This window comes from Rhinatrema bivittatum, chromosome 4 (genome assembly GCF_901001135.1).
Source record: "Rhinatrema bivittatum chromosome 4, aRhiBiv1.1, whole genome shotgun sequence".
Classification (NCBI taxonomy): Eukaryota; Metazoa; Chordata; class Amphibia; order Gymnophiona; family Rhinatrematidae; genus Rhinatrema; species Rhinatrema bivittatum.
This window is the reverse complement of record NC_042618.1, coordinates 482,868,042-482,895,392: the sequence shown is the minus strand read 5'-3', so window position 1 is coordinate 482,895,392 and position 27,351 is coordinate 482,868,042. Positions and strand designations below refer to the sequence as shown.

At 48.8% G+C, this 27,351-nt stretch overlaps 1 protein-coding gene across 5 annotated transcripts in view; it reads left to right on the top strand.

Annotated features, from left to right (window-relative positions):
• Positions 1–588: 588 nt before the first annotated feature.
• STRAP (serine/threonine kinase receptor associated protein) overlaps positions 589–27,351 on the top strand; it is a 63,897-nt gene continuing 37,134 nt past the window's right edge. The window contains exons 1-5 of one of the 5 annotated variants that reach the window (XM_029597364.1): positions 589–709; positions 1,359–1,506; positions 9,778–9,913; positions 10,070–10,151; positions 15,423–15,495. In XM_029597364.1, the coding sequence (XP_029453224.1) occupies positions 1,395–1,506; positions 9,778–9,913; positions 10,070–10,151; positions 15,423–15,495 (403 nt within the window). In that variant the 5' untranslated portion in view covers positions 589–709; positions 1,359–1,394. Of the gene's footprint in view, positions 710–788; positions 1,021–1,122; positions 1,237–1,358; positions 1,507–9,777; positions 9,914–10,069; positions 10,152–15,422; positions 15,496–27,351 lie in introns of those variants that run through there. The other 4 variants (XM_029597361.1, XM_029597365.1, XM_029597363.1 and 1 more) reach the window with 4 other exon arrangements.

Below are 27,351 nucleotides of genomic sequence, written 5' to 3'. Positions count from 1 at the left end.
GTCTCACCCTCTGGCTTCCCATCCAGAAAGGGTTTCTTTGAGAACCAAGCTGCAAAGGCCCAAGGTATTGGAGGCGTGATTTTCCACTCCCTGCCCTTGTTCAGTGCCTTCTGACTCCTTCCCCCACCCATGTTCATGTACATTTACCCACCTCCTGTACTAAACTTCATGCATCTGGTAAAGTGGACGCTGGTCCTCAAAAGCTCATGATCAGTAAATTGGTGCCACTGGCTGGGGCGGGGCTGTTACTGTTTGAAGCTCTGGAAAACAGTGAGAGCCTTTCTTCCTAACCCATGCTTTGCTCCTATGGAATTATAAATAGGACCAGAGAGACTCAATATGGCCCTTGCTGGGAATGCTGAATAAGGATGCCTAATCTGAGGCTGGAAAGCATGTTGAGGGTGGTCCACCTACTTAATGATTTCACAGGCACCATGTGGGGGGCAGAACTCAATTGGTCAACAATCTGCAGACAATTCCACGCTCTATAACTCATTCCGCTGAAAAACGATGGCACAGCTTAAGCGTCTTAGAGGATTTGTAGGCAGTCACAGGCGAGCAAAGTCTTACAGGCGCCGCCCCTCCCTTCCTGTTACCCTGGAAACCGCTGCCACGGGCGCGGAAGAGCTGACGCCGTGTTTGAGCCGTAGGCTGGGGCAGGTCTCGCGAGACGGGCGGAAGTTATCGGGAAGCTGTGGGCAGGGAAGAGGTGACGTCCTGTTTGAGCCTCGTCGGCTCCCGAACGCTGGGGGCAGGTCTCGCGAGACGAGCGGAAGTTCTCGGGGAGCTGCGGGCCGCGGCAGCAGGGCAGGGAAGAGGTGACGTCCTGGTTGAGCCTCGCCGGCTCCCGTAGGCTGGGGCAGGTCTCTCGAGACGAGCGGAAGTTCTCGGGAAGCTGCGGGCAGGGAAGAGGTGACGTCCTGTTTGAGCCTCGCCGGCTCCCGTACTCTGGGGCAGGTCTCGCGAGATGAGCGGAAGTTCTCGGGGAGCTGCGGGCCGCGGCAGCAGGGCAGGGAAGAGGTGACGTCCTGTTTGAGCCTCGTCGGCTCCCGTAGGCTGGGGCAGGTCTCGCGAGACGGGCGGAAGTTCTTGGGGAGCTGCGGACCGCGGCAGCAGGGCAGGGAAGAGGTGACGTCCTGGTTGAGCCTCGCCGGCTCCCGTAGGCTGGGGCAGGTCTCGCGAGACGGGCGGAAGTCTTCGGGGAGCTGCGGGCCGCGGCAGCAGGGCAGGGAAGAGGTGACGTCCTGGTTGAGCCTCGCCGGCTCCCGTAGGCTGGGGCAGGTCTCGCGAGACGGGCCGCGAGTGCGTGCGCTCTCCGGCCTGCGGGCCTCCTTTCACCTGGCATCTTCTTCTTGTAGGGCCCCGTGACCTCCTCTCGCACCGCAGTCGGAGCCATGGCGATGAGACAGACGCCGCTGACCTGCTCCGGCCACACCAGGCCCGTGGTGGACTTGGCCTTCAGCAGAATTACTCCCTATGGCTATTTCCTTATCAGCGCCTGCAAGGGTAAGGGGCGCGCGCGGCTCTCGCGCTTTCTCTCCCCTGCTTCGTTCTCATTCAGGCCTTACTGCCTGATCGCGCTGTATCTTTTTCTGATAACTACATGTTTTGCGATTAAGAAGTGCGCATTTAAGTCGTTCTTTTTTTGTTTCATGTTATTAAGCTTACGCATTTGAAAATAGCCCAAGCCATGTTTTCCAGTAGCAAGCTTTGCTTTACTGAGGAGGGTCCTGGGAGGTAGGGATGTCAGAAGCATTCTTTGAGGGTGATCGGTCAGGGGAACTGAATCAAATGGTTGTGAACCACCAAGATGTGCATAAGAACGTATGACCTGCATCCTGTGTCAGAGCAAGGGTCGATCAAGCCCACTACCCTGTTACCAACAGTGGCGAGTCCAGTTTACACCTGGCAGGATCCTAAATAGATGGATACCGTGTTCCTGACCCCCAACGAAGTAGTGGCTTTCCCAAATCTACTGGGTTAATAATGGATTATGGACATTTCCTCCAGGAACTTGTCCAAATCTTTCTTGAAACAGCTATGCTAACTGCCTTTACTATATTCTCCAGCAGTGTATTTCATAGCTTAATTGTACATTGAATGAAGACAAGATTTTTTCTATTTTTTTTTCAATGTGCTACTTACTAACTTCATGGAATTGGGCCCCCAGTACTTGTGTGGTTTAACAAATAAACAACCAAGTTGTATTTACTCTCTGTACTTCACGTGTGGTTTTATAGAACTATTATATCCCCCCATAGCCTTCTCTTTTCCAAACTGAACAGCCCTAATCTCTTTCGGGAAGCCAGTCCATCCCCCCTCATCATTTTGGTTGCACTTCTCTGCACCTTTTGTAGTTCATTCATTCATTCATTCATTTATTTATTTATTGAGATGCAGTGGCCAGAATTGCACATAGTACTCTAGGTGTGGTCTCACCATGCAGCAATAGAGAGGTATTAGGACATTCTCTTGTTTCTTATTCTCTATTTCTTTCCTAATAATTCCTAATATTCTGTTTACTTTTTTGACCACCACTGCACATGGAATCAATGATGTCAAAGTATTGTCCAGGATGAGACAGCTCCTTTTTGTGGGTGGTAACTCCCAATATGGAACCTAACGTTGTGTAACTACAGTTTAGATTGCTTTTCCCTGTGTGCAACACTTTACACTTGTCTGCATTAAATTTCATCAGCCATTTCAATGCCCATTCTTCAGTCTCACAAGGTCCTTCTGCAGTTTCTCACAATCCACTTGTGATTTAATAATGTGGAATAATTTTGTATTGTCTGCAGATTTGATCACCTTGCTCGTCGTTCCTTTTCCAGATCATTTATAAATGTTAAGCACCAGTCCCAGTACAGATCACTGGGTCACTCTACTGTTTACCTTCCTCCATTGAGAAAACTGACCATTATGTTCACTGTTTCCTATTGTTTAACTAGTTCACGATCTACAATAAGATACATCCTCTTGTGCCATAACTTTTTAATTTTCTCAGGAGTTTTTCATGAGGGACTTTTTATCAAATGTTAAATACACTACAATGACTGGTTTACCAATATCCATATGTTTATCTCCTTCAAAAAGACTATAGCAGATTTGTGAGGCAAGACTTCGCTTGGGTATATCATGTTGACTCTGTCCCATTAAACCATGTCTTGCCATATGTTCTATGATTTTGATCTTGAGAATAGTTTCTACTATTTTTCTGGCACTGAAGTCAGGCTCACTGGTCTATAGTTTCCTGGATCGCCTCTGGAGCCCTTTTTAAATATTGGTGTTACATTGGCCACTCTCCAGTCTTCAGGTACAATGGATGATTTTAATGATAGTTTACAAATTTTAACTAATAGATCTGAAATTTCATTTTTTAGTTCCTTCAGAACCCTGGGATGCATACCATCCGGTCCAGGTGATTTGCTACTCTTTACTTTGTCTGCCCTATTACATCTTCCAGGTTCACTGTGATTTTGTTTCAGTGCTTCTGAATTATCACCATTAAATGCAGTTTCAGCACAGATATCTCTCCAACATCCTCCTTAGCAAATACAGATGCAAATAATTCTTTGTCTTTCTGCTATGGCTTTGTCTCTCCTAAATGCCCTTTTACCCCCTCAGTCATCTAATGCAGTGTTTTCCAACCTTTTCAAGCCCAAGGCACACCTACATTAACCAAAACGCTGTGTGGCGCATTAATTTCCATTGGCAGACAATACAGACATGGAGAAAATTCATATGGTCAAAAGTTAAGGAAGCATTGAAAAGCCCACCAAACTCTCTTCCAAAGTTTAAAACAAAGAGAGAGAGCAGAGATACATACAAACTTATCACAATGGATCAGTTTCGATGTACAAGTGCAGAAGGGGGAAGGGAGAAGCCCATGTGATGTGGGAAGCCAGCTTTGGATAGTTACCGTGACTGCCAGAGCTCTTCTACTGTTGCTGCTCCCAATAATCAGCAGGTAGTGCTTGGAGCATGCACTCCCTGTCTTATTCAGCCTGGGGATAAGACAGAGTCTAGAAAGACTCAAAATGAGAAGGGGGGGGGGAGAATGAGGAGATGCTGTGTGCGTGTGCTGAACAGATGGGTCCCAGCTATCCATTCCCTGCATGCTGCCCATTGATTACCATGCTGCAGGTAGGAAGAAGAGGTTTTGCCATTCATGATTACACATGCTTTCAGAAAAGAGTGCCTACATATTTAAGAGTCTCTACTAGTGAGTCTTGTTGCTGAGAGCAGAGCCCAGGTCTGGATGTAAGCATCAGCCAGTGCTGACTTTTGCATGGCCCGCCTGTTCAGGTCTGAAGGCACACTGGCTGGGGAAACGCTGAGCTAACGGCCCAGCCCGCTCCCTCACAGGCTGGGGAAACGCTGAGCTAACGGCCCAGCCCGCTCCCTCACAGGCTGGGGAAACGCTGAGCTAACGGCCCAGCCCGCTCCCTCACAGGCTGGGGAAACGCTGAGCTAACGGCCCAGCCCGCTCCCTCACAGGCTGGGGAAACGCTGAGCTAACGGCCCAGCTCGCTCCCTCACAGGCTTCCTGATTTGGATGGCTTTGATAAAATTATTAGGAGCTTTTGCCTCTACAGCCAGCTTCTTTTCAAATTTTCTTTTTGCCTTCCTTTTCAGTGTTTTACATTTACTTGCCAGTGGCTTATGCTTTTCTTATTTTCTTCAGTTGGATCATTTCCATTTTTTTTTCAAAGAAGTTATTTTGGCTAAAATAGCCTCTTCTACTTCACCTTGAAACTATGCTAACAGTCATTTGGCCTTTCTTCCATATTTTTTTAATACGTGGAATATATCTGGTCTGAGTTTCCAAGATGATGATTTTTAAATATCATCCATGGAGGGTATAATCCTAGAGTTCCACCCCCAAAATAAATAAATTGCAGCCTTATTAGTAATCTTGTATCCTTTCTTTCATATCAGGTACAGTGTCTGAAGATTGGAGAGTGGCCAATATAACCCCAATTTTTAAATGGGCTCCAGTAGTGCTCTGAGAAACTACAGACTAGTGAGGCTCATGTGAATGCCAGGCAAAATGGCAGAAGCAATTCTGAATAATAAAATTGACAATCTGGATAATTGCAGACTAATGGGGCAGAACCAGCATTTAATCTGTTAGCTATGTTTTGAAGAGGTTAACTGTTATGTTGGCATGGGTGAGTCTGACATAGTGTATCTGGTATTGGAGAAGGCATTTGATAAAGTCCCTCAGGAGACTCCTCAGGAAATGTAAAAAAAAGTCATGTGTTTGGAAGTAATGTCTAATTATGTCTAAAAGATAGTAAACAGTAGGATTGAATGGTCATTTCCGTGAGTGGAGAAAGGTAAATGGTGACTTTCCCAGGGATCTGTACTGGGACCAGTGCTCTTTAGTAAATGTATAAATGACCCAGAAAAAGGAATAAAGTGAGATGATCAAATTCTGTTTATGATACAAAATATTCAAAGTTGTTAAATCACAAGAGAATTGTGAGAAATTGCAAGAGCATCTTGTGAGATTGGAAGAAGGATCCAACAGAAGAAAATAGGATAAAGCATAAACATTGGCAAGTTAAATGTAAGACATTGATAAGACATAAGAACATAAGAAAATGCCATACTGGGTCAGACCAAGGGTCCATCAAGCCCAGCATCCTGTTTCCAACAGTGGCCAATCCAGGCCATAAGAACCTAGCAAGTACCCAAAAACTAAGTCTATTCCATGTAACCATTGCTAATGGCAGTGGCTATTCTCTAAGTGAACTTAATAGCAGGTAATGGACTTCTTCTCCAAGAACTTATCCAATCCTTTTTTAAACACAGCTATACTAACTGCACTAACCACATCCTCTGGCAACAAACTCCAGAGCTTAATTGTGCGTTGAGTAAAAAAGAACTTTCTCCGATTACTTTTAATTGTGCCACATGCTAACTTCATGGAGTGCCCCCTAGTCTTTCTACTATCCGAAAGAGTAAATAACAGGCTAAGAGAGAATTTGAAAAGAAGTTGGCTGTAGAGGCAAAAACTCACAGTAAAAACTTTTTTTTAAATATATCCGAAGCAGAAAGCCTGTGAGGGAGTCAGTTGGACTGTTAGATGATCGAGGGGTTAAAGGGGCACTTAGAGAAGATAAGGCCATCGCGGAAAGTTTAAATGATTTCTTTGCTTCGGTGTTTACTGAAGAGGATGTTGGGGAGGTACCCGTAATGGAGAAGGTTTTCATGGGTAATGATTCAGATGGACTGAGCCAAATCACGGTGAACCTAGAAGATGTGGTAGGCCTGATTGACAAACTGAAGAGTAGTAAATCACCTGGACCGGATGGTATACACCCCAGAGTTCTGAAGGAACTAAAAAATGAAATTTCAGACCTATTAGTAAAAATTTGTAACTTACCATTAAAATCATCCATTGTACCTGAAGACTGGAGGATAGCAAATGTAACCCCAATATTTAAAAAGGGCTCCAGGGGCGATCCGGGAAACTACAGACCAGTTAGCCTGACTTCAGTGCCAGGAAAAATAGTGGAAAGTGTTCTAAACATCAAAATCACAGAACATATAGAAAGACATGGTTTAATGGAACACAGTCAGCATGGCTTTACCCAGGGCAAGTCTTGCCTCACAAATCTGCTTCACTTTTTTGAAGGAGTTAATAAACATGTGGATAAAGGTGAACCGGTAGATGTAGTATACTTGGATTTTCAGAAGGTGTTTGACAAAGTCCCTCATGAGAGGCTTCTAGGAAAAGTAAAAAGTCATGGGATAGGTGGCGATGTCCTTTCGTGGATTGCAAACTGGTTAAAAGACAGGAAACAGAGAGTAGGATTAAATGGACAATTTTCTCAGTGGAAGGGAGTGGGCAGTGGAGTGCCTCAGGGATCTGTATTGGGACCCTTACTTTTCAATATATTTATAAATGATCTGGAAAGAAATACGACGAGTGAGATAATCAAATTTGCAGATGACACAAAATTGTTCAGAGTAGTTAAATCACAAGCAGATTGTGATAAATTGCAGGAAGACCTTGTGAGACTGGAAAATTGGGCATCCAAATGGCAGATGAAATTTAATGTGGATAAGTGCAAGGTGATGCATATAGGGAAAAATAACCCATGCTATAATTACACAATGTTGGGTTCCATATTAGGTGCTACCACCCAAGAAAGAGATCTAGGCGTCATAGTGGATAACACATTGAAATCGTCGGTTCAGTGTGCTGCGGCAGTCAAAAAAGCAAACAGAATGTTGGGAATTATTAGAAAAGGAATGGTGAATAAAACGGAAAATGTCATAATGCCTCTGTATCGCTCCATGGTGAGACCCCACCTTGAATACTGTGTACAATTCTGGTGCCGCATCTCAAAAAAGATATAATTGCGATGGAGAAGGTACAGAGAAATAAGGGGAATGGAACAGCTCCCCTATGAGGAAAGACTAAAGAGGTTAGGACTTTTCAGCTTGGAGAAGAGACGACTGAGGGGGGATATGATAGAGGTGTTTAAAATCATGAGAGGTCTAGAACGGGTAGATGTGAATCGGTTATTTACTCTTTCGGATAATAGAAAGACTAGGGGCACTCCATGAAGTTAGCATGGGGCACATTTAAAACTAAACGGAGAAAGTTCTTTTTTACTCAACGCACAATTAAACTCTGGAATTTGTTGCCAGAGGATGTGGTTAGTGCAGTTAGTATAGCTGTGTTTAAAAAAGGATTGGATAAGTTCTTGGAGGAGAAGTCCATTACCTGCTATTAAGTTCACTTAGAGAATAGCCACTGCCATTAGCAATGGTAACATGGGATAGACTTAGTTTTTGGGTACTTGCCAGGTTCTTATGGCCTGGATTGGCCACTGTTGGAAACAGGATGCTGGGCTTGATGGACCCTTGGTCTGACCCAGTATGGCATTTTCTTATGTTCTTATGTTCTTACTGGGCATGCAAATAGCAAATGACATTTAATGTGGACAAGGGCAAAGCGATGCACCTGAGGAAGAGTAACCAAATTATAGTTACACAACAGTTTCCATATTAGACATCACCATTCAGGAAAAGGATCTTGGAATCGTTTTGGCAGTATTTTGAAAAATCTCAGCCCAGGACATGGCATTGGATAAAAAAGCAAATAGCATTCTAGGTGGTATAAAAAGAATGGAAAATATGAGGATATAATGCCTCTTTGGCGATCCTTGGTACAACTGCACCTTGAGTATTGTGTGCAGTTCAGGTCATTGTAGCTCAAAAAGATAAAGTGGATCTAGAAACGGTACAGAGGAAGACCCAAATAATAATTGTGGTTGAATGACTCCTGTATGAGGAAAGGCCAGACAGGTTAGGGCTCTTCAGCTGGTAGAAGCCAGCTGAGAAGAGAGGTGATAGAGGCAGTGGTTCCCAACCTGGAAGACTGCAAGACCATCCCAGGGGTCCTTCAGAAGGGTTGGGAGAAAATGAGCAGTATTTATTTTATTTATTTATTTGAAGTCTTTTCTATACCGTCACTAAGTTATATACCATCGCATCGGTTTACAAATAGGCACATAGACTAAGGTAAGTAAATGTAGGATATCGTACATTCTAACAGGTGCCAATAAAGTTCGGTTACAATTTCATAAATAAAATCATTATTTGAGTAATGTTGGTCAAGTCCAGGTATATTATTGAGTTACTATCGCTTTGAAATATTACTTCTTAAATGTAGGATTGAGTAAATTCATTCTCATCTGCATTACCCTGTACTTTCATTCTCTACCCTCCACACTCTTTAGGGAAGGCTTTTTTAAAGAGCCATGTTTTTAGATTTTTCTTAAAAGTTTTGAGATTATTCTGTAATCTGAGTTCGGGTGGCATCGTGTTCCATAGTATGGGCCCAGCCAATGATAAAGCCCTTTCTCTCACTTGGGTTAATTTTGCTGACTTTACTGAAGGGATTGTTAGTAGTGCTTTGTTTGCTGAGCGGAGGTTTCTTTGTGGAACGTGTATTCGTAAGGCTGTGTTTAGCCAGTCTGCTTCTTTATCATATATTAGTTTGTGTATGGTACATAAGGCCTTGTATTTTATCCTGTATTCGATGGGTAACCAATGTAAGTCTGCTAGAGTTTCGGTTATATGGTCCCTCCTCTTTTTTCCCGTCAGTATTCTGGCTGCAGTATTTTGAAGTATCTGGAGTGGTCTTGTCGATGTGCTTGGGAGTCCTAGTAAGAGTGCGTTGCAGTAGTCAGGGCTGGAAAAGATAAGTGTTTGCAATACTGTTCTGAAGTGGGCAGGTGTGAGTAATGGTTTCCATCTTCTGAGGACCATAAGTCTTTAGATGAGGAAAATGTACCTTCAGATTTCATTGCTGGCTGAAAGTGAGTTATATACAGATGAGAGAGGAATTTCCTGTCCTCACAAGGCTTACAATTTAATGTCCTGGTTTATTAAGGCTTTTTTTTTTCCCATTCTCTGTCTAGGGGATGGGAGGGTGGGAGTTTAGTAAATCATGACCTAAGTTTATACCTGAGGCAAAGGAGGGTGAAGTGAGTTGTCCAAGGAGTGGTGGAGGGATTTGAATCCTGGTTCTCAGCCTGCTACTCTAACCACTGGGCTACCTTTCTACTATCTGGGGCTACCAGCCTCTGCAGGATAGGACCGGACTCCTGGCTGCCCTCCCCCCCCCCCCCCCCCCCCCCCCCCAGGCACTTGCAGTCCACCTATGAGAAAGTATGCAAATCTATTGAGACAGCCTAAAGAAGGGTGAAAACTGTCAACTCCCTAATGCTCTGAATTTCTAAAACATTTCTGTAGATGGCAAACCTATGCTGCGTCAGGGTGACACCGGGGACTGGATCGGAACCTTCCTGGGCCACAAGGGCGCTGTTTGGGGAGCCACACTGAACAAGGACGCAAGCAAAGCAGCCACAGCTGCTGCAGACTTCACGGCGTAAGTCAGCTTGTCCCTTGCAGGGGACAGTCAGAGCCACGTGTGCACCCCTTCGGTCAGCTCTTCTCCAGAGAGAGACTAATAGTGTGGCGTTGCGTCGCTGATCATGAAACGGATTGCAGTGTAACTGATACTCCTTCTTTTTTTTTCTTTCAGTAAAGTATGGGATGGAGTGACTGGGGATGAGCTGATCAGTCTAGCTCACAGGCACATTGTGAAGAGCGTGGATTTCACTCAGGTAAAGCACGTTTTGCCTTAATATAAAACATGCTGCCTCCTGCTGCTTGAATCTCTTATTCCTTGTGCATACCCCAGATCAGTCCAAACGCATGGGTTTTCAAACCTTGCTAGCAGATGGAGACGGAGAAGAAACGCTTTACTGACAGGTGGCACACTATTTTTCTCCAGCAGATGGGAGAGGTACAGAACCTTGACAATTTGGCTCTACCCTTGGATGCTGGAGAAACTGATGATCTGGTTTCCTCTTCCCTGGCAGCTCTCTCACGCCCTTTCCCTCAGCAAAGGAAAGTGTGTTGTTTGCTTATGGGAATTGCTTTTCTGGGGCTCCTGTTTCTTTAAGAGAACTTTAAAAAAAAAATAAAAATAAAACCCCAGAGAAGCAAGAAGTGAATGGCCCAGCCACGGTGTGTAAGCCGAGAGGACTGAGATCGATGTGGGGGACCCCGGGTCTGACTTAGAGGTTGCAGCAGTGCGGTTACTGGTGCTCGGGTGAGTACGGGGTTTGTTGGCCTGACCACATGCAGTGCTAGTCCTCAGGGCAGCAACCGTGGACCATGGGAAATGCTGCTGGGCCTGCTCAGATACAAAGTTGTACCTGGATGCATCGGAGCACAGGGTGTACTCTGGGAGGTAAAGGCAGCTCCAGGTCAGGAAACCTTCGTGGGAGGATGACTCTTCCAGCTGCTGTTCTCTGCACTGTGAGGATGGTGGCCATCTTAAGAGTTAGCTCCTGTGCTGTAGGAAAGGGGCGAGGTCTCCATTGTCCCTGTCAGTGAAGCACATGAGCGTCCCAGAAGAATCGGAGGATGCTGGATTTTCTTCAGGATTCAATTCTCTGGGGAGCTTTTCTCCACAGATTGCCTTTATGGCACGAAGCATTTTTGGCCAAGAAGGTGGCAGAAGCTAAACGGCCCTGCTTCACTAGTCCCCTGCTTTCACCCAAGATGTGCAAGGGTTTGCCTTGGGGTGCTTGGGAAATCATCCGGGAGTCACGGTCAGCCAGAGTGCCTCCGTTTCCCGCAGATCCAGGCTGGGCTTCCACAGGTGAGCTGGAAAGTGTGGGAGTGACAGCCATTTTATTTCCTCCCCAAATGAGCAGATAAAAGGCTGAGAGACCCTTCAGCTACTTCTGTGCTCAGCACCCCAGTGGCATTAGTGCATTCTGGGGATGGGGGTTGGAAAGGGGCCTTGGATAGTGGCTGGGAGGTCATAGGAAGGGGCTGCTGGTTTTCCGGGTAATGACTCTCCTTGGAGTAGGCATTCTCAGCCATGATGGAGTCTGCTGTTATTCATCCCTTCTGCTAGAAGGGCTCCTTGGTCTTCTAAGTCAGAGGGTTAGGCAATAAAGAATCCCAGGCAGGAGAATGTGGCTCCATCCTGTAAGAAAATAAATATAACGGCTCAATCTGAAGTGGTTCAGGCATCAGATGCTTTCAGAGGATGTATGGCGAGAACTCCTTTATCTGGTCACTCTGACGACTATGACAGGGATGGAGACCTTTGGGAGAGAGCCCTGAGATGGACCCTGAAGTGGTTTATTTTCTTTGCAGATTTCTCATAGGACTTAAGGAAGTGCAATGAAGGCTGCTGAAGGCTCGCCGATGAAACTACCCTATGATGATCATAAGCGTGGTGGGGTGCAGCTGCATTATGGCTTTGACTTGTTTGTGCTGCATGCAGCAACTTCAACTAAAGGGGTCAGGACCTCTTTTTCCCAGTCAGACATGAAGCTAAGGTAGCCTACATTGCACAGGCCTTCTACAGTATGTCTTGCTGTGCATGTTAGACCAGAGTATGATCTCTGCGTTTTCGGATAGGAGACTCTCGCCACAGAATTGGTTGGCCGAGGTTGGGGTCCAAGTTGAAGGGGGCTGGCAGATTGCGTAGAGGTCATAGGGGGGGCGGTTGGCCCTTCTTTTCCAGAAAGTGACCATAGGGCCATGGGAACTTGCTGGGCTGGATCATACTGAGGGGTCGTTGCACCCAGCATCCTGTTCCAACAGTGGGCCAAATTTACTTTGGATCAGTAGGACCTGACAGTCACAAGAGAGGACTATGCTTTAGGATTGGCTCATCTGAACCACAAAGCCTACTTGAACCCTTTTGCGCTTCCTGCACCAAGCGAGAGGTGGTTCATGCCATCCTTGATCGACTGTGGCACGTCGAGGTGATAGTCCTGGTGCCCCAGAGGATTGGGGCAAAGGTCGGCATTTCATCTGTTTCATGGTCCTGAAGAAAGAGGGTACCTATTGGCCCATTCTAGTTCTGAAGATGAATGCGTCTGAGTGCGCCACGCTTCTGAATGAATCCCTACGCTCTGTGATTTCAGCTGCCCACAAAGGAGAGTTCCTGTTCCTCTGTATCTCTCTGAAGTATATAAGTATATATTCCCATCAGGGTGGCATATCAGAAATTCCGTAATTCGATGTTGGCTGTTTTCTGCTAGAAGACTTTTATGGTTGCACGGTTGGTTGCTAGATGTATGGTCCAAATTGCAACTAGGTAGTATTTATGAGATATATTTATGAGAAGTTAATTGATATGATAGGATATGTTACAGTTTACAATATGTTAAGTTAAAATTCATGTCAGATTTTTATGCCTTCCTTGTTCTATGTAACGCTCCTAAGCGAATTTTGTTATGTAAACTGGTATGATTTGTATTCGTACAGGAACTTCGGTATAGAAAAATTAAAAATAAATAAATAAATATTCCTTTTAAAGGCCAGCTCCTGTTCGGAGAGGACCTGGAGCTGTTGGTATATCACTTGGAAGAATCAAAGGGGCATAAACTGCCCATGGATATGCCCAAGGAAAATAGGAAGAGTTTCCTGGCAAGATAAACATGCCAAAAGTCACGTGGATACTGGCCTTGTTCTTGGAGATAGTCATCTGAAAGTTTCAGCCTTTTCACAATGAAATGCACTTCGCACATATGAGGCCTCTTCAGAGGATACTTCTGTCCTGTGGGAGCTCAGTCAGAGGATTTCCAGCTACAACTATCAGAGGGGAAATTCAGATCCAGTCCTTCCAGGTGATCTTGGGCCAATGGAATTGGAGATCCCAAATTGGGTAGTAGTGAGCACTGATGCCATTCTGAAAGATTGGGATCCCTTTTTCAGGGTCAAACACAGAGCTAGTGGTTGGCTGAGGAGGTGTCGTGGTCTAGCACTCATTTGGAGTAAAGGGCAGGTTCGAAATGTGTTGTCTCTTCTTCCACTGTTGTGTTGTCGTGCGGTGAGAGTCCTATTGGCAATGCAGCGACTGACATTTATATCAATTGCCAAGGGTAGACCATGAGTCTCCTGGTCTCGGAAGGTCCAGTAACTCTTCCACTGGGTGGAACAACATCTGGTGGTGCTGGCAGAGTCTCATGATGTCAGGGTCAACAACGTTCAGGTAGTCTAAGTTAATAGGTGCTGGACCCCGGAGGATGGGAACTGGCGAAAGAGATAAGACTCATTTGCCCTAGGTGGGGCATTCCGCAGCTATACTTGATGGCATCGAAGCAGAATGCTATGGCAACCTACTTTTTCAGTCGCAGGCGGGAGATCTGAGTGGAGGGACTCAACACTCTGGCTCTCCCGTGGCCCCATGGGATTTGGTTGTACATCCTGTCTTCTTGGCTACAAGCAGGAAGGGTGCCAAGGTATTTCGAGTCTCATCCGGAAAGAGTAATCCTAGTAGTTCTGGAGTGGCCGTGTTGCCTATGATTTGCGACTTGGGGATCTTGTTGGTAGATGGTCCGCTAACAACCTATGCACCAGACTTCTTTCCAAGTTGCACCATCGTTGCCCAAGCTTCATGGATCAGGTGACACACTTGTCTCTCTACATGGCATTTGAGATTGAGAGGCTGTTTGGAGAAAAGTTTTACTATGTTACAGGCTAGGAGGCCTTCCATTTCTCTGACCTATGTTAGGGTGAGAAAGGTGTTTGAGACATGATGCCTCAGAGAATGGATTGCGCCACTTCAAGCATTGGTGTCTCATGTTCTGTTATAATTTTGTAGACCGTTCCAGCTAAAGGGGGCTGGCATTCAATTCCCTAACTGTCCAGGTAGTAGTTTTGGGCTGTTTCTGAGGTAAGATGCAAGGGCTATCCCTGGCATCGCATCCGGATGTGGTCAGTTTTCTTCAGGGGGTGAAAAATTTGTGTTGTCTGGGGAGACAAGTGTTTCCCTCTTGGGCCTTTAGCCTGGTGGTGCGGATTCTTGATCATTCAAGCTGTTGAAGGCATCGATAAAGGATCTTAAATTTAAAGTAGTCTTCCTAGTGGCCATTTGTTCAGCCAGGAGGTCTTGTAAGGGGTCCTGTCCAGTTTCGGAGGATGGGTTGTCTTTGCGCCTAGTGTCCTTTTTACCAACAGTAATCTGTCGTTGGTAGAACTTCCCTAGTTTCAGAATTGGTTCTCTTCTGTCAGCATATGAGGGAGCTTCATTTATTGGATGTCTGAGGATGGTTATGCTTCTTGATGGTAAACAGTTTTTGAAAGCCCAATCATCTTTCCATTCCGTTTGAGGATGCAAATAAAGGGAGGAACGCTTCAAATGCCATGTTTGCTTGAAGACTAAAGGAGGTTATTAAGTCAGTTTATATTTGCAAGGTGCGTTGATACACAAAGGATTTCAAGCTCATTCTACTAGGGCGCAGTCTGCGTCCTGGACTGAGCGTTTGTTGGTTTCCCCACAAGAGATCAGTTAGATGGCCACCTGGTTATGTGTACACATACATACACCGGGCATTACTAACTAGAGGTTTGGGTGCTGGAAGCATCTGGTATTGGGCAGGTCTGTCATATTCCTGCTCAGTTTAGGGTGCATCCCATGCACCTGGACTGATCTAGGGTTTGAAATGAAAAAGAAAATTGGTTCTTACTTGCTAATTTTTGTTCCTGGAATACTGCTGATCAGCTGGGAGCCCCTCCCTCTCTGGAAAGACAAAACGTTTTGGTTTGGGAGTAGTCCCTCTCCTTTGAGGATGAAAGGGCTTCAGTTTGAGGTCTTGGCTTGGGTATGGCTCACACTGAGGGACTGCAGGTGGCAGTGTCAGTAAAGCTTTTCTTCGCCATCTGTTGGTAGGGATGCAAAACCTAAGCATCTGAACTGCTCTGTGGTATTCCAGGAATGAAAGTTTTCCTTTTTCTGTATCATGTTTTGTCTCCTTTTTACCCATCCCAATATCCTCTTTGTGATTGCTGCTGCTTTTGTATGTTTCTCGAGCTTCTTGCACTGTATGAAGTAATGGTATGCTTGTGCTTGTTAATTTTAGGATGATAATTACCTGCTGACTGGAGGACAAGATAAACTGTTGCGTATTTATGATTTGAGCAAGCCAGAAGCAGGTGAGTTTCTCCTTTCTGCCCTGAGGTATGGCATGGCCACTGGAGTTGTATCTGCGCAATGTGCTGGAGACCAGGTTTAAGGATAGGATGTCTCTGCAAATCCCTGGTTCTGTCTGCAACATGGAGACGGAGTAGTGTGCTCTCTTTTTTTTTTTTATTAGCATTTATGATTTGACTGTAAATTTTAATTAGTTGATTACAAGTGGTTAAAGTAACTATTGAATCAAAAATAGGAAAAAAAACCCCAACTGTAGATTGCAGTAAGTCCCCAGTAGAAGAGGGACAAGAAAAGGAGAAATGAGCATGATTAGAAATCATAAATATAGCCCATTGCATTACTCATTGATGAACTCCCTATTACCTCCTAAGCTGAATGACTGCCAGAGCAAAAACAAAAAATGATCTCGTGAGAACATCTCAGAACGAAAGGGGCCAAAATATAAATGCAGTCCCTTTGTAGCAAAGAGAACATTACAGGGCAGTGTCAGAGTACTGCCCCTATCCAGTCACCTGCTGCCATAACCTGTTCCACATCAGGAAAAATCTTTGATTACCTGACTGGATTTTGGAAAATTAATATACCCTGAGGTTCCCTGCTCTCGAATTCTGTAGCATTTCCATCTTGTTGTAAAGGACCAAATCCTTTTTTTCATTGGAGCCATATTGAAAGTTTGCAAACCAGTAATCTGGTCACCAAAATTGTGGATTTTCTCTCCCAAATCTCCCAGTATATACTTTTGCACTCGTAACTTTGGCCACTGCTTCATCGGAAATTTACACAACAGAGTATCATCCATCTGTGTTACAACTGCCCAGACATCCTCTGGGGTGGCATTCCTCCCTGGCCCAGCTGTGCTCCAGCTGGCTTTGCTGACACCACCTCCCAGAACTGGCAGGACACCTGAGAGAGATGTGGGGCCTTCCCCTGCTCCACTTTTGGCTGTTGAGCAGGGGTCATGGACTGTGTGGGTCCACACCAGTATTGGCACTCTCTTCAAGCTAAAACAGATGTTTCTTAGCGTCCAGTTAGATGGATCCAGAACAGGTGGTTATGGAGATGGAGCAAGCTGACGTCACAGTACAAAAACTCCTGCAGTGACCTCAGCCTGCCAGTATTCTCCATCTCCAGCAGATGGTGGACGTGCAGCTCCCCACTGGGGATTGCTTTAATTGTAAGAAGGAGAATTCAGGAAAGAAAATTAATGTCCCGCTCTCCTCCAGTGATAGCAAATGGTCCCTCCCCTAGTTGAGAATTCCTGAGGTGATTTTCGCGGTCCCTCAGATGTGTGCGGTAGCTGGTTTTGCTTGAGTAGCTGAACGGCAGCAGGTGCAGAAGCCGAGCGTGGCGGCAATGGCACATGCCCTCTCCCCCTGCAGCTGGAGACTGTCTCTGTGCTTAGCCAGGTAAAGCTGAGCTCTGGTAATTTAAAAAAAAAAAAAAAAAGTAGAGCCCCGCTCTCCTCCAGTGATACCTAAAGGTCCCTCCCCCAGTTTAGAATTCCTGAGGTGATTTCTGAGATCCCTCAGAGGGGAGCCTGGGTCCGGTAGCTGATTCCCAGCATGGACTTTGCTGCTGAAGCAGCTGAAAGGCAGCGAGTGCAGGAAGCAGAGTGCGGCGGTGACTGCCAAACCCCTCTCCCCCCACAGCCGGAGACCTTCTCTGTACTCGGCCGGTAAACGCTGAGCCCAGGTAGGTTTAAAAAAAAAACAACTTTCCTCCCGATTCAGAGACATTGGAGGGGTTTCGGTAAGACTTCCTCCGGTCTCCATGCGCTGTACCGACATCGTTCCCAAACCAATCGGGGTAAGAGGAGGTGGGCTTCCGAGTGGGTTGAGCAGCCCCCCGGTGGGCTAGACCCCGCTTTAGGCTTGGTCGGCACAACACGTGGTAGGTTGCGGCTGCGCCATCTTGCACGCGTTTTTGTGCCCGTATTGTCCACCATAGAGCTTTGGTAGGCACAGTGCATGTCGGCGCTGTGTGCATAACACCTCACACGTACATACGTGCACACATTACTAGGTGCAGAATACAAGTAAAGCCGGGCGCATGGGCTGTGTGTGTGCCTCGCTGCGACCCGCATAGGTGCCCGAAATCTGGGCGCATAAAATTTTAAGCGCGAGCCATCTGAACACGCAGTTACTGTCGCCAGTGGCTCCGGCAGCAAAGAAACATAAGCGCCTTTCTCTCTGCGCTGCCTGTCATATTAGGGCTGCACAGTCTGACCTGGATTCTTACTTATATCAGCACCGTGAGGAAGCCCAGGGAGAGTTGACCTTCCTGGCTCCTCCCATTCAAAGGATGGATCAGCCACAGCCTAAACTGGAAATACCCCGGATCTGAGTAATCCTGTGACTGGGTCATCCATGGGAGAGGGAAATTTAGTGGCACCTACCCTAGTAGCTCCTGGACTAGGCATGGTATTCTTTCAAGGCCTTCAAGTCTTTGTACAAACGCAGTCTGGTACCTCACGTGCCCCTGTCCGGATGGAACCTCAGCCAGTAAGCCCTCCCTCTCTGTCCCTCGGCAGACCTTGAGACATGCCTTGACACTAACCAAGGGTTTCCCTGGCAGGGACCTGGACAGCACGGACGAAGAAGAGGATCTAGATTCCTTGGAAGATGGGGCAATCCCTCCTGATTTAGAACCGTATAGGACCATGTTATGGTCTTTCCATAGAGACGAATTGCTGGCCCTGGTTTCCCAGACCCTGTAGATCAGCGATGGCTAACCTATGACACGCGTGTCAGAGGTGACACGCCGAGACGTTTCTGCTGACGCGCTAGGGTTAGGGGAAGAAAACATGCATAGATTTGCATTTTCAGCATACGGATAAATCGTTCTCCGAGCACAGCAGGCTGTCAGTCCTCACGCATGGGTGACATCATCAGATGGCGCCCAGCACGGAACTCTGATGTAAAAGATTCTAGAACTCTCAGACATGCCCTGCCCCCTAGGCAGGGTCCCTGAGCCTCTCGCGAGGCTCCATAGTGGTGTCGAGATGGGGCACCGAGGGGCATCGGGCCGTCCCAGCCCAGGCCTAAGGCTATCAGGCACCATGGATGCCACTGGGATTGGGGCATCAGTGGCTCTGCCTGGCATCGTGCCCATCGGTGCCAATGAGCGCTAGGTTGCTGTAGAGGCTATCGTCGGCCATAGCCGCTGGCGAGGGATGCCATCGAGCTCTCGGCATCAACCTCTTTGGACATATAGGTGAGCCGAGGGGGAACCATTTGGTGCTGGCAGTCATTGGTTCCTTTGGGCACTGATGTGTCGAGGCCGTTCTGGGGCTGCAGAGCCTCTGCATGCAGGTGACTTGGCATTCTCGGTACGGTTGGTCCATGAATGCCTTCAAGCACCGGGGTCTCTATCGGTGCCACTAGGCTGTCAATGTCAGCGGGTGCCTGGGGCACAGAGGATGGTGCTATATATCATCAAACTGAGCAAGACACTGTCAAGTGCATTGAAGCCCTGCGTGCAGCATCATTTGGTGCCATTGATACAATCGGTCGTGAGCGCGAGAGCGCTATGGGCGTCATCACCACAGTGGGCACCAGTGGATGTGGGTGGATGCTGCAGGATACTACCGCACAGCACTATGTGCACAGTCGATTGCCATGGACTTCGCTGCTGCTGTTCCATGAGGGAAATGGAGTTGATCTATTCCTGACACACTTTTAAGGGCTGTGTTCAGCCTCTTCGAGTGTTATCAGGTACTGGGGGTATCATAGGGGCGACGGCATAGAACGCCACCCACCACCACGCCATAAGCAGAGCCCCAGTGGTACTAGGAACAGTGTGACAACAGCGTCCCCGTTCACTCCATTGGGAGTTAGTGCGACAGTGAGGCGCAGCATGCGTGGTCAGGTACGACTGTGATCATCTACTCCAAGTGCCTCAGGCGCTGGCAGGTGGCATTCTGTCTGTGCAGTACACAGCTATGCCAGGGTTCTGCCATAATCGTGTCAAGGTATCCGCCTGCTCGTCTGCTCTGCATCGTAAGGTGCTAGGGAACAATGGCAAAGAAGACGCCATCACGTGCTCTGGGATTGCTTTTTGGCAGTGTGCAGACACTGAATCTGACAGGTTATGCTGTGCCATGGGATTCTACCCACAAGCATGGAGAGTAGGTTCGTGAGTGTGCCGCCATCCATAGGATGGGATACCACTGTATGAGTACTGGTCAGAGGGCACTATTCTTCCAGTTGCCCTCTGGTGTATGGGTGTGGTTTCCCTTGTGGACTGACCTAAGACTGCGTTCCCTGTACGTACCAGGATCAGTCCAGACACCTGGGTTGTGACTGCGCGCCAGCAGATGGAGACAGAGCAAAACTTGACGGGCTCCCTACATATAGTAAGGTGCCACCCACAGCCCCTCAGTCTTACTCTGTCTCCAGCAGATGGGGCAGGTCCACCCACAGTCTCTGGGATCCTTGGGATAATTAGTCAGGGATCAAGGAATTTAGGAGTTTTTTATTTTCAATAGGGTAGCTTAATTGAGAAAAAAAAAAAAAAAAAAGAAAAGACAAAGAAGAAGAAAAAAATTGTAGTTAATAGAAGTCTCCCGTCGGTGGAGCCTCCCAGGGGACTTACAAGATCCCGAGGGGATCATAGCCCCTGGTTGAGGCCGCTGCTGAGGGTCGAGGACCCGGCCGTGCCTGGCAGCAGCGTCGGGGGTGACACCGGGGAGCCCGGTTCACTCGCCCCCGCAGGAACAGACAGCCTTCAGTACCTCAGCCAGCGGCTAAGTATTACAAAAAAAAAAAAAAAACAGAAGTTTCGGCGTTATTTTTCTGGCGCGCCGGCTCTCTCTCCTTTCTCTCTCCGGTTCTCCTCGTCGGGGCTGCGCGGGGAAGCGGCGAAACATTTCATTTTTCTCTTACCTTGGGGGTGCCTTTAGTCAGGGATGCCCAGGGGGACTGCTTGCCGCGCGAGCCGGTGTTTGCGCGAATTGTGTGTCGGGGGGCGAAGGTCCTTCGGAGGGGGGTCGAGGGGGCCGCTCTCGGGGGTCTCGATCGCCACCACGCGGGTCTCGATCGCCGCCACGCGCCGTGTCTGCAGCTGCTGACAGGGCCGATCCGTTCCCGCTTAGCGCGGGAACGGCGGCCATTTTGAATACAGTGAGGGAGGCAACGAGGAAAGCCCTGGGAAATGGCGACCAGCCGCCCCCCCTGTCTCCTCAACGTCGCGGTTCGGAGGGGGAGATCCCGGGGGCCCAGGAAGCGGGGAGTTTAGTTTCGAGGGAGGATTCCTCCGATTCAGAAGATTCATTCTCGGAAGATTTTACTTTGCTTTTAAAAAAATTAGCACAGTACAAGCGCTCCAAACACAGGCCGCGGAAGGCCCCAGGGGGCAGGGAGGGTCGCTCCCAACCCCAAAAGAGATCGATCCGACAGGCGAAAGCACCGGGGACACCCAGGGAAAAGAGGCCATCGCGAGGGGACTCGCGGAACTATGATACGGCTTCTACCTCCTCGGAGGAGGAGGGGGCGGTCTCGGAGACCGCTACCTCCTCGGAGGAGGAGGGGGCGGTCTCGGAGACCGCGGAAGGGCCCGAGGGGCTCGATAAGCAAGATCCAATCAAGCCAGGAACAGAGAAAGCGGCGGATGGGGATGACCCCAAGGTCGTGCGGCTCTTCAAGCGCGAAAAGCTGATTCCCCTTATCCCGGCGATCCTCGATGAACTCGGGGTGGAGGCCCCACCGGTAGAGACCCGTCAGGGGGCAAATATGGACCCAGTCCTCTTGGGCCTCGCAGGTCCCGCGGTGGCTTTCCCGTTCCATTTTTCGGCATCCGACATTTTGTTCCGGGAATGGGATACTCCGGAATTAGGCCTGAAGGTGAGTAAGGCGATGGACAAGTTATATCCTCTGCCGGAGGATGTACTGGATCTGCTGCGGCTCCCTCGGGTAGACGCAGCGGTGTCGGCAGTGACAAAGAGGTCTACCATCCCTGTCACCGGAGCTACCGCGCTCCGGGATATCCAGGATCAGAAGCTGGAGGTGCAACTCAAGAAGGTCTTTGAGGTCTCCGCCCTGGGAGTCAGGGTGGCCATTTGCAGCAATTTTGCGTTGCGGGCAGGGCTCCGCTGGGCCCAAACTTTGCAGGCGAATGCTGGCCTCTCCGTCGGGGAGGCCTCTCAAGCGGATCATTTGGAAGCGGTGATCGCTTACAGCGCGGACGCCATGCACGATCTGCTGAGAACTTCAGCCAGGGCCATGGTGTCGGCAGTCTCTGCCCGCCGTCTTCTCTGGCTCCGGAACTGGGCGGCGGATGGTACGTCTAAAGCCCACTTGGGCTCATTGCCTTTCAAAGGGAAGCTATTGTTTGGTAAACAGTTGGACGAGCTGATGCAGTTCCTCAGTGAGAACAAAGCGTTTAAATTGCCGGAGGACAGGCCCAGACATCGTTCGACCTTCTCCCCGAGGAACCGTTTTCGTTCCAACCGGCGGCAGCGACCGCAGAGATCGGCGAGGGCGGGACAGTCCTACCGGTCGAACTCTGCTAGACCTTCCTCATGGTCTCAGTCCTTTCGAGGGAAGAGGTTTAACAGGACCGGTGGAACCCCGTCGGGATCGGGGTCCAAGTCGGCCCAATGAAACGAGAAGGGTCCGTTCCTCGCGGCCGCCTCCAGAGGTCGTCCCACAGGTGGGGGCGAGGCTCGCCTTGTTTTACCAGGAATGGACCAAGATAACTTCAGACCAGTGGGTTCTCGACGTGATAAGGAACGGCTATGCGTTAGATTTTGCTCGTCTACCGTGGGACAAGTTCCTCGTCTCCCCTTGCAAGGCTCTTTTCAAAAGGGACGCTGTCCGAACGACCCTGCGACGTCTGGAAGATCTCGGCGCCATTTCTCCCGTACCATCAACACAACGGGGACTGGGAAGATACTCCATTTACTTCGTGGTCCCGAAGAAAGACGGCTCCTTCCGTCCCATTCTCGATCTCAAGGGAGTCAACAGATGCCTTCGCATTCCGCGTTTCAAGATGGAAACGATCCGCTCGGTAGTGGCCGCGGTTCGGCCGGGCGAATATTTGGCGTCGCTGGATCTTACGGAAGCGTATCTCCACATCGGCATTCAGCCGGCCTACCACAAATATTTGAGGTTTTGCGTTCTAGGCAGGCACTATCAGTTCAGAGCTCTTCCGTTCGGTCTCGCCACGGCTCCACGCACCTTCACCAAAGTCATGGTAGTAGTGGCGGCCCAGCTCCGGAGGGAAGGGCTCCTGGTTCATCCTTACCTAGACGATTGGCTCATCCGGGCCAAGTCCGAAGCCGAATGTCGACAAGCGATTGCCCGGGTCCTACAGCTCTTGCGCTCTCTCGGCTGGGTAGTCAACCTCTCCAAGAGTCAGTTGCAGCCTACTCAGCGGTTAGAGTACCTGGGGGCCTTGTTCGACACAGGGAGAGCCAGGGTGTTTCTGACTCAAGAGAGAGTGGCCAAGCTGCAGCGACAGGTGAGACGTCTGTTGTCCATGCGGTGCCCGTTGGTCTGCGATTATCTGATGGTCTTGGGGTCCATGGCATCGACGCTCGCCTTGGTTCCCTGGGCTTTGCTCATCTGCGACCGTTACAGTCAGCGTTACTGTCCCGTTGGAAGCCGGTCTCGGAAGAGTTTCATCGCCCGCTGCCACTCACGGACCGGGCCAGGGACAGTCTGCATTGGTGGCTCTCCACCGACCACTTGACGTGCGGAGTCTCCCTGCTCATGCCCACCTGGACGGTGGTGACGACAGACGCCAGTCTCTCCGGCTGGGGAGCGGTCTGCGGGAGCCGCTCGGTGCAAGGTCAGTGGTCGAGTCAGCAGTCGCTGTGGTCCATCAACCGGTTGGAAACCAAGGCGGTGTCGTTGGCGTTACGGGCCTTTCTCCCGTGGATTCGGGGACGAGCGGTCCGGGTTCTGTCGGACAATGCGACCACAGTGGCCTACATCAATCGCCAGGGGGGTACAAGGAGCCAACAGGTGGCGGAAGAGGCGAGTCTGTTGATGGCCTGGGCGGAACAGCACCTCAGCGGCATAGCAGCGTCTCGCATCGCAGGGGTGGACAACGTTCAGGCGGATTTCCTCAGTCGCCATCGGCTGGATCCAGGAGAGTGGGAGTTACCGGAGGTAGCGTTTCGACTCATCTGTGCCAGGTGGGGACGGCCCCACCTGGATCTCATGGCCACCGCTCTCAACACAAAGGCGCCGCGGTTCTTCAGTCGACGGAGGGAACGAGGCGCGGAAGGCGTCGATGCATTGGTGCTTCCCTGGCCCACGGACGTGTTGCTTTATGTGTTCCCTCCGTGGCCTCTGATCGGAAAGGTTCTGCGGCGGGTAGAGTTGCACCCGGCGGCGGTGATTTTGGTGGCGCCGGAGTGGCCACGGCGGCCGTGGTTCGCGGATCTCATTCAGTTGGCGGCGGAGCCTCCGCTTCGATTTCACGGGGCCGCGTCCATCCTTCAACAAGGACCCGTCTGTTTGGAGGATGCGGATCACTTTTGTCTCGCGGCCTGGCTTTTGAAAGGGTGCGTTTAAGGAATAAGGGATACTCTGAATCCGTGATTGCTACGTTGTTAAGGGCTCTGAAACAGTCTACGTCCCTTACCTACATGCGGGTCTGGACAGTCTTTGAGGCCTGGTGCGGTACGCGCAACATAGATCCTATTCGTCCAGCTGTACCAGCGGTCCTCGAGTTTCTGCAAGACGGTCTCTCGAAGGGACTGTCTTGGAGTACCTTGAAGGTCCAAATTGCTGCGCTTGGTTGTCTCAGGGGTAAGGTCCAGGGAGTGTCCTTGGCCTGTCATCCGGATGTGGTGCGTTTTCTTCGTGGTGCTAAGCACTTGCGCCCTCCCGTCCGGAGCCCTTGTCCGTCCTGGAATTTAAATTGCGTACTATCAGCCCTCTGTGGGGCACCTTTTGAACCAATCAAGCGCGCGACTCTGAAGGATCTTACGCTGAAGGCCGTGTTTTTGGTAGCGATTACGTCTGCTCGTCGAGTCTCGGAGTTACAGGCGTTGTCTTGTAGAGAGCCGTTTCTGCGTTTTTCGGAGACCGGGGTCTCCCTACGGACTGTTCCCTCCTTTTTGCCCAAGGTGGTATCCTCTTTTCACTTGAATCAATCCGTAGACCTGCCTGGTTTTTCAGTCATGGATCCGGGGGACAAGAGGTCGGGAGACCTGCGCAAACTCTATGTTCGCAGGATTCTCATTCGTTATCTGGAGGTAACTAATGCCTTCCGGGTGTCTGACCATTTGTTTGTCCTCTGCTCCGGACCTCGCCGGGGGGCTACGGCTTCGCGGGCCACAATTGCGCGTTGGCTCAAGGAGGCGATTGGTTCAGCGTATCTTCTGCAGGGGAAGTTGGCACCTAGGGGACTTCGTGCTCATTCCACTAGGGCGCAGGCCACGTCTTGGGCTGAGGTTTCTCAGGTGTCCTCGCAGGAGATCTGTAAAGCGGCGACGTGGAAGTCGTTGCATACTTTCACTAGGCATTACAGACTCGATGTCCAGGCAGCTGAGGCTCAGGGTTTTGGAGCGAGTGTTCTCCGAGCGGGACTCTCTGCTTCCCACCCTCAGTAATTTGCTCTGGTACATCCCAGGTGTCTGGACTGATCCGGGTACGTACAGGGAAAGGAAAATTAGTTCTTACCTGATAATTTTCGTTCCTGTAGTACCACGGATCAGTCCAGGCTCCCACCCGTCTGATCTGTTTTCAATGAAGAGTGAGAGAGTCTGCTCGTAGTTTTTCGGGCGGCATTATTGCCCATTTTTGGCATACAGCCTCTTGCCTCTGGTTCTGTTGGTTTTCTGTTTTCTGCCAGGGGTGTGTTCTGAATTGGCATATATATTGCAGTTTATAGTTAGTCGAGCACTTGGTTTTGCTTTGACAGTTCGTTCGACTGAGGGGCTGTGGGTGGCACCTTACTATATGTAGGGAGCCCGTCAAGTTTTGCTCTGTCTCCATCTGCTGGCGCGGAGTCACAACCCAGGTGTCTGGACTGATCCGTGGTACTACAGGAACGAAAATTATCAGGTAAGAAACTAATTTTCCTTTCCTGGTTGAACCCCTATGTAGTGTCGGGAGTCTTCCCCTTTCTCAGAAGAGAACTGTCTTTTGACCCCTCCTGTGTTAGAAAGCCCCTGGGGCCCCATCTCTTGCAGGTTTATTGCTGAACCGGAGCCTCGATTCTTTTGAATCAGTGCATCTCCTTGAAGGCTAGGACTGGGAGACAGCAATGGCGGTCATTGGACCGTTTTTGCTGGGGTCCCTCCATTGATTGCCATGGTGGCCTACCCCATCTGAGAGAGGCTGCAAGTGGCAGATTTGGTCACTTCTGAACCTCTGTAACCCAACTCTCACCTGGAGAATTGGAAGGTTTTTTGGGATTGGGATACAGTGATTTCATGGTGCTTTCCTGGCCCTTCAGGAAGGGGAGATATGACTGGGTTTCCAAGGCAACCCTTATGGGTCCCCTCTGGATGCCTGGTTGTCCACCCCTACAATGGGTGTACCTCGTTCTGTTTCCCGGAGAAAGGCTGTCACTGCTCTGTGTTCCTCGCAGGATCCGAGAGCCGGTCGGGCAGTAGTGCTCTCCTTAGGTTGTCCTAAGATGACACAGGTCTATTTCATGAGGGAGCCGTTCCAGATTCAGTCTCCTTATCGTACTATGAGTTTCCTCTTCGGGGTAACTCCCTGGTGAAGATTAGAGGTTTCTCTTGTCGGGGAGTCACCATTGATACCAGCTGAGCTCAATGGGTGTTTTTCGTGGAGGACCACTTTTGCCGGTCATTCTCACTTGTGGTACCCTACCTCAGTGAGGAGGGTTCTAGTCCGTATGCCTTTTAACCTATCGCTATATCCATGGCTGAGGGAGTTGGGAGACGAGGAACCCTGCAACAGAGGTGCTGCTCTTCCGTTTCAGTGGCTTGCAAGCTATACTTCCCCACTTAAGGCCTAGATTAATCATTTTGCTATAATTTTCACATGAATAGTTCCCATGATTAAAAAAAAAAAAAGGGGGGGGGTGGGGGATGTGGTTAGGAAAATTTGAGTTACTGCACTGCTTGCTATTTGTAGCACTTCACATAGGCATTTAGCACAAAGTGCATTAAATTTATTGCACCCATGATATTTCCACTTCGCAAGTTGAGAAGTGCCAGACAGGCATTTCCATGTTTTGGGCTGCTCCTAGAGAGAGAGAGCGTGCCTCTTTATAAGGCTCCCATATTAGTCAACTATTTATACCACTATAGGAGGGTCATCTATGCTATCAAGCTAGAGCGAGAGTACATTGTAGAAACCTCATCTTTGTGTTCCTTTCCTCATTCTGAATCTCATCAACTGTTCACAGATGTGGACTGGTCTTATTTTATTTAAAAAAAAGTTTATACTGGTATTTGGTTATTACCATCATATCTGTTTACAATATAATGAAAAACAATAAAAGAATATAAAAAAATAAAATCTATAGCTTTATTCATGCATTATTATATTATTAAAATACAAGTTTCATTTAAACTTCATTCATGCATGTAACCAATCATATAGTTCTTATATAACCAGTCTGTTCGTATGTCTGACTGTGCACGTAAAACTGGCCCCAAAAACCTAGACCACCACCACCAAAACCTTACCTTGAGTTACTAGTTGACCCCTTCCATAGTGGTATAAATAATTGACTAATGTGTGCACCCCAGAGGCGCTCTCTCTACTCCACTCCTCTCCTCTATCGCAAATCCCATTTCAGGCATATTGCACAGCTTAATGCCAGGAAAAAAGGTGTAGCTATTTCCGGCGTTTAAATGTGCGATAACATGCATTATGCTATCGCACACAACGTTAAACACTTCATTTTCATAAACCTTGTCCAAACTC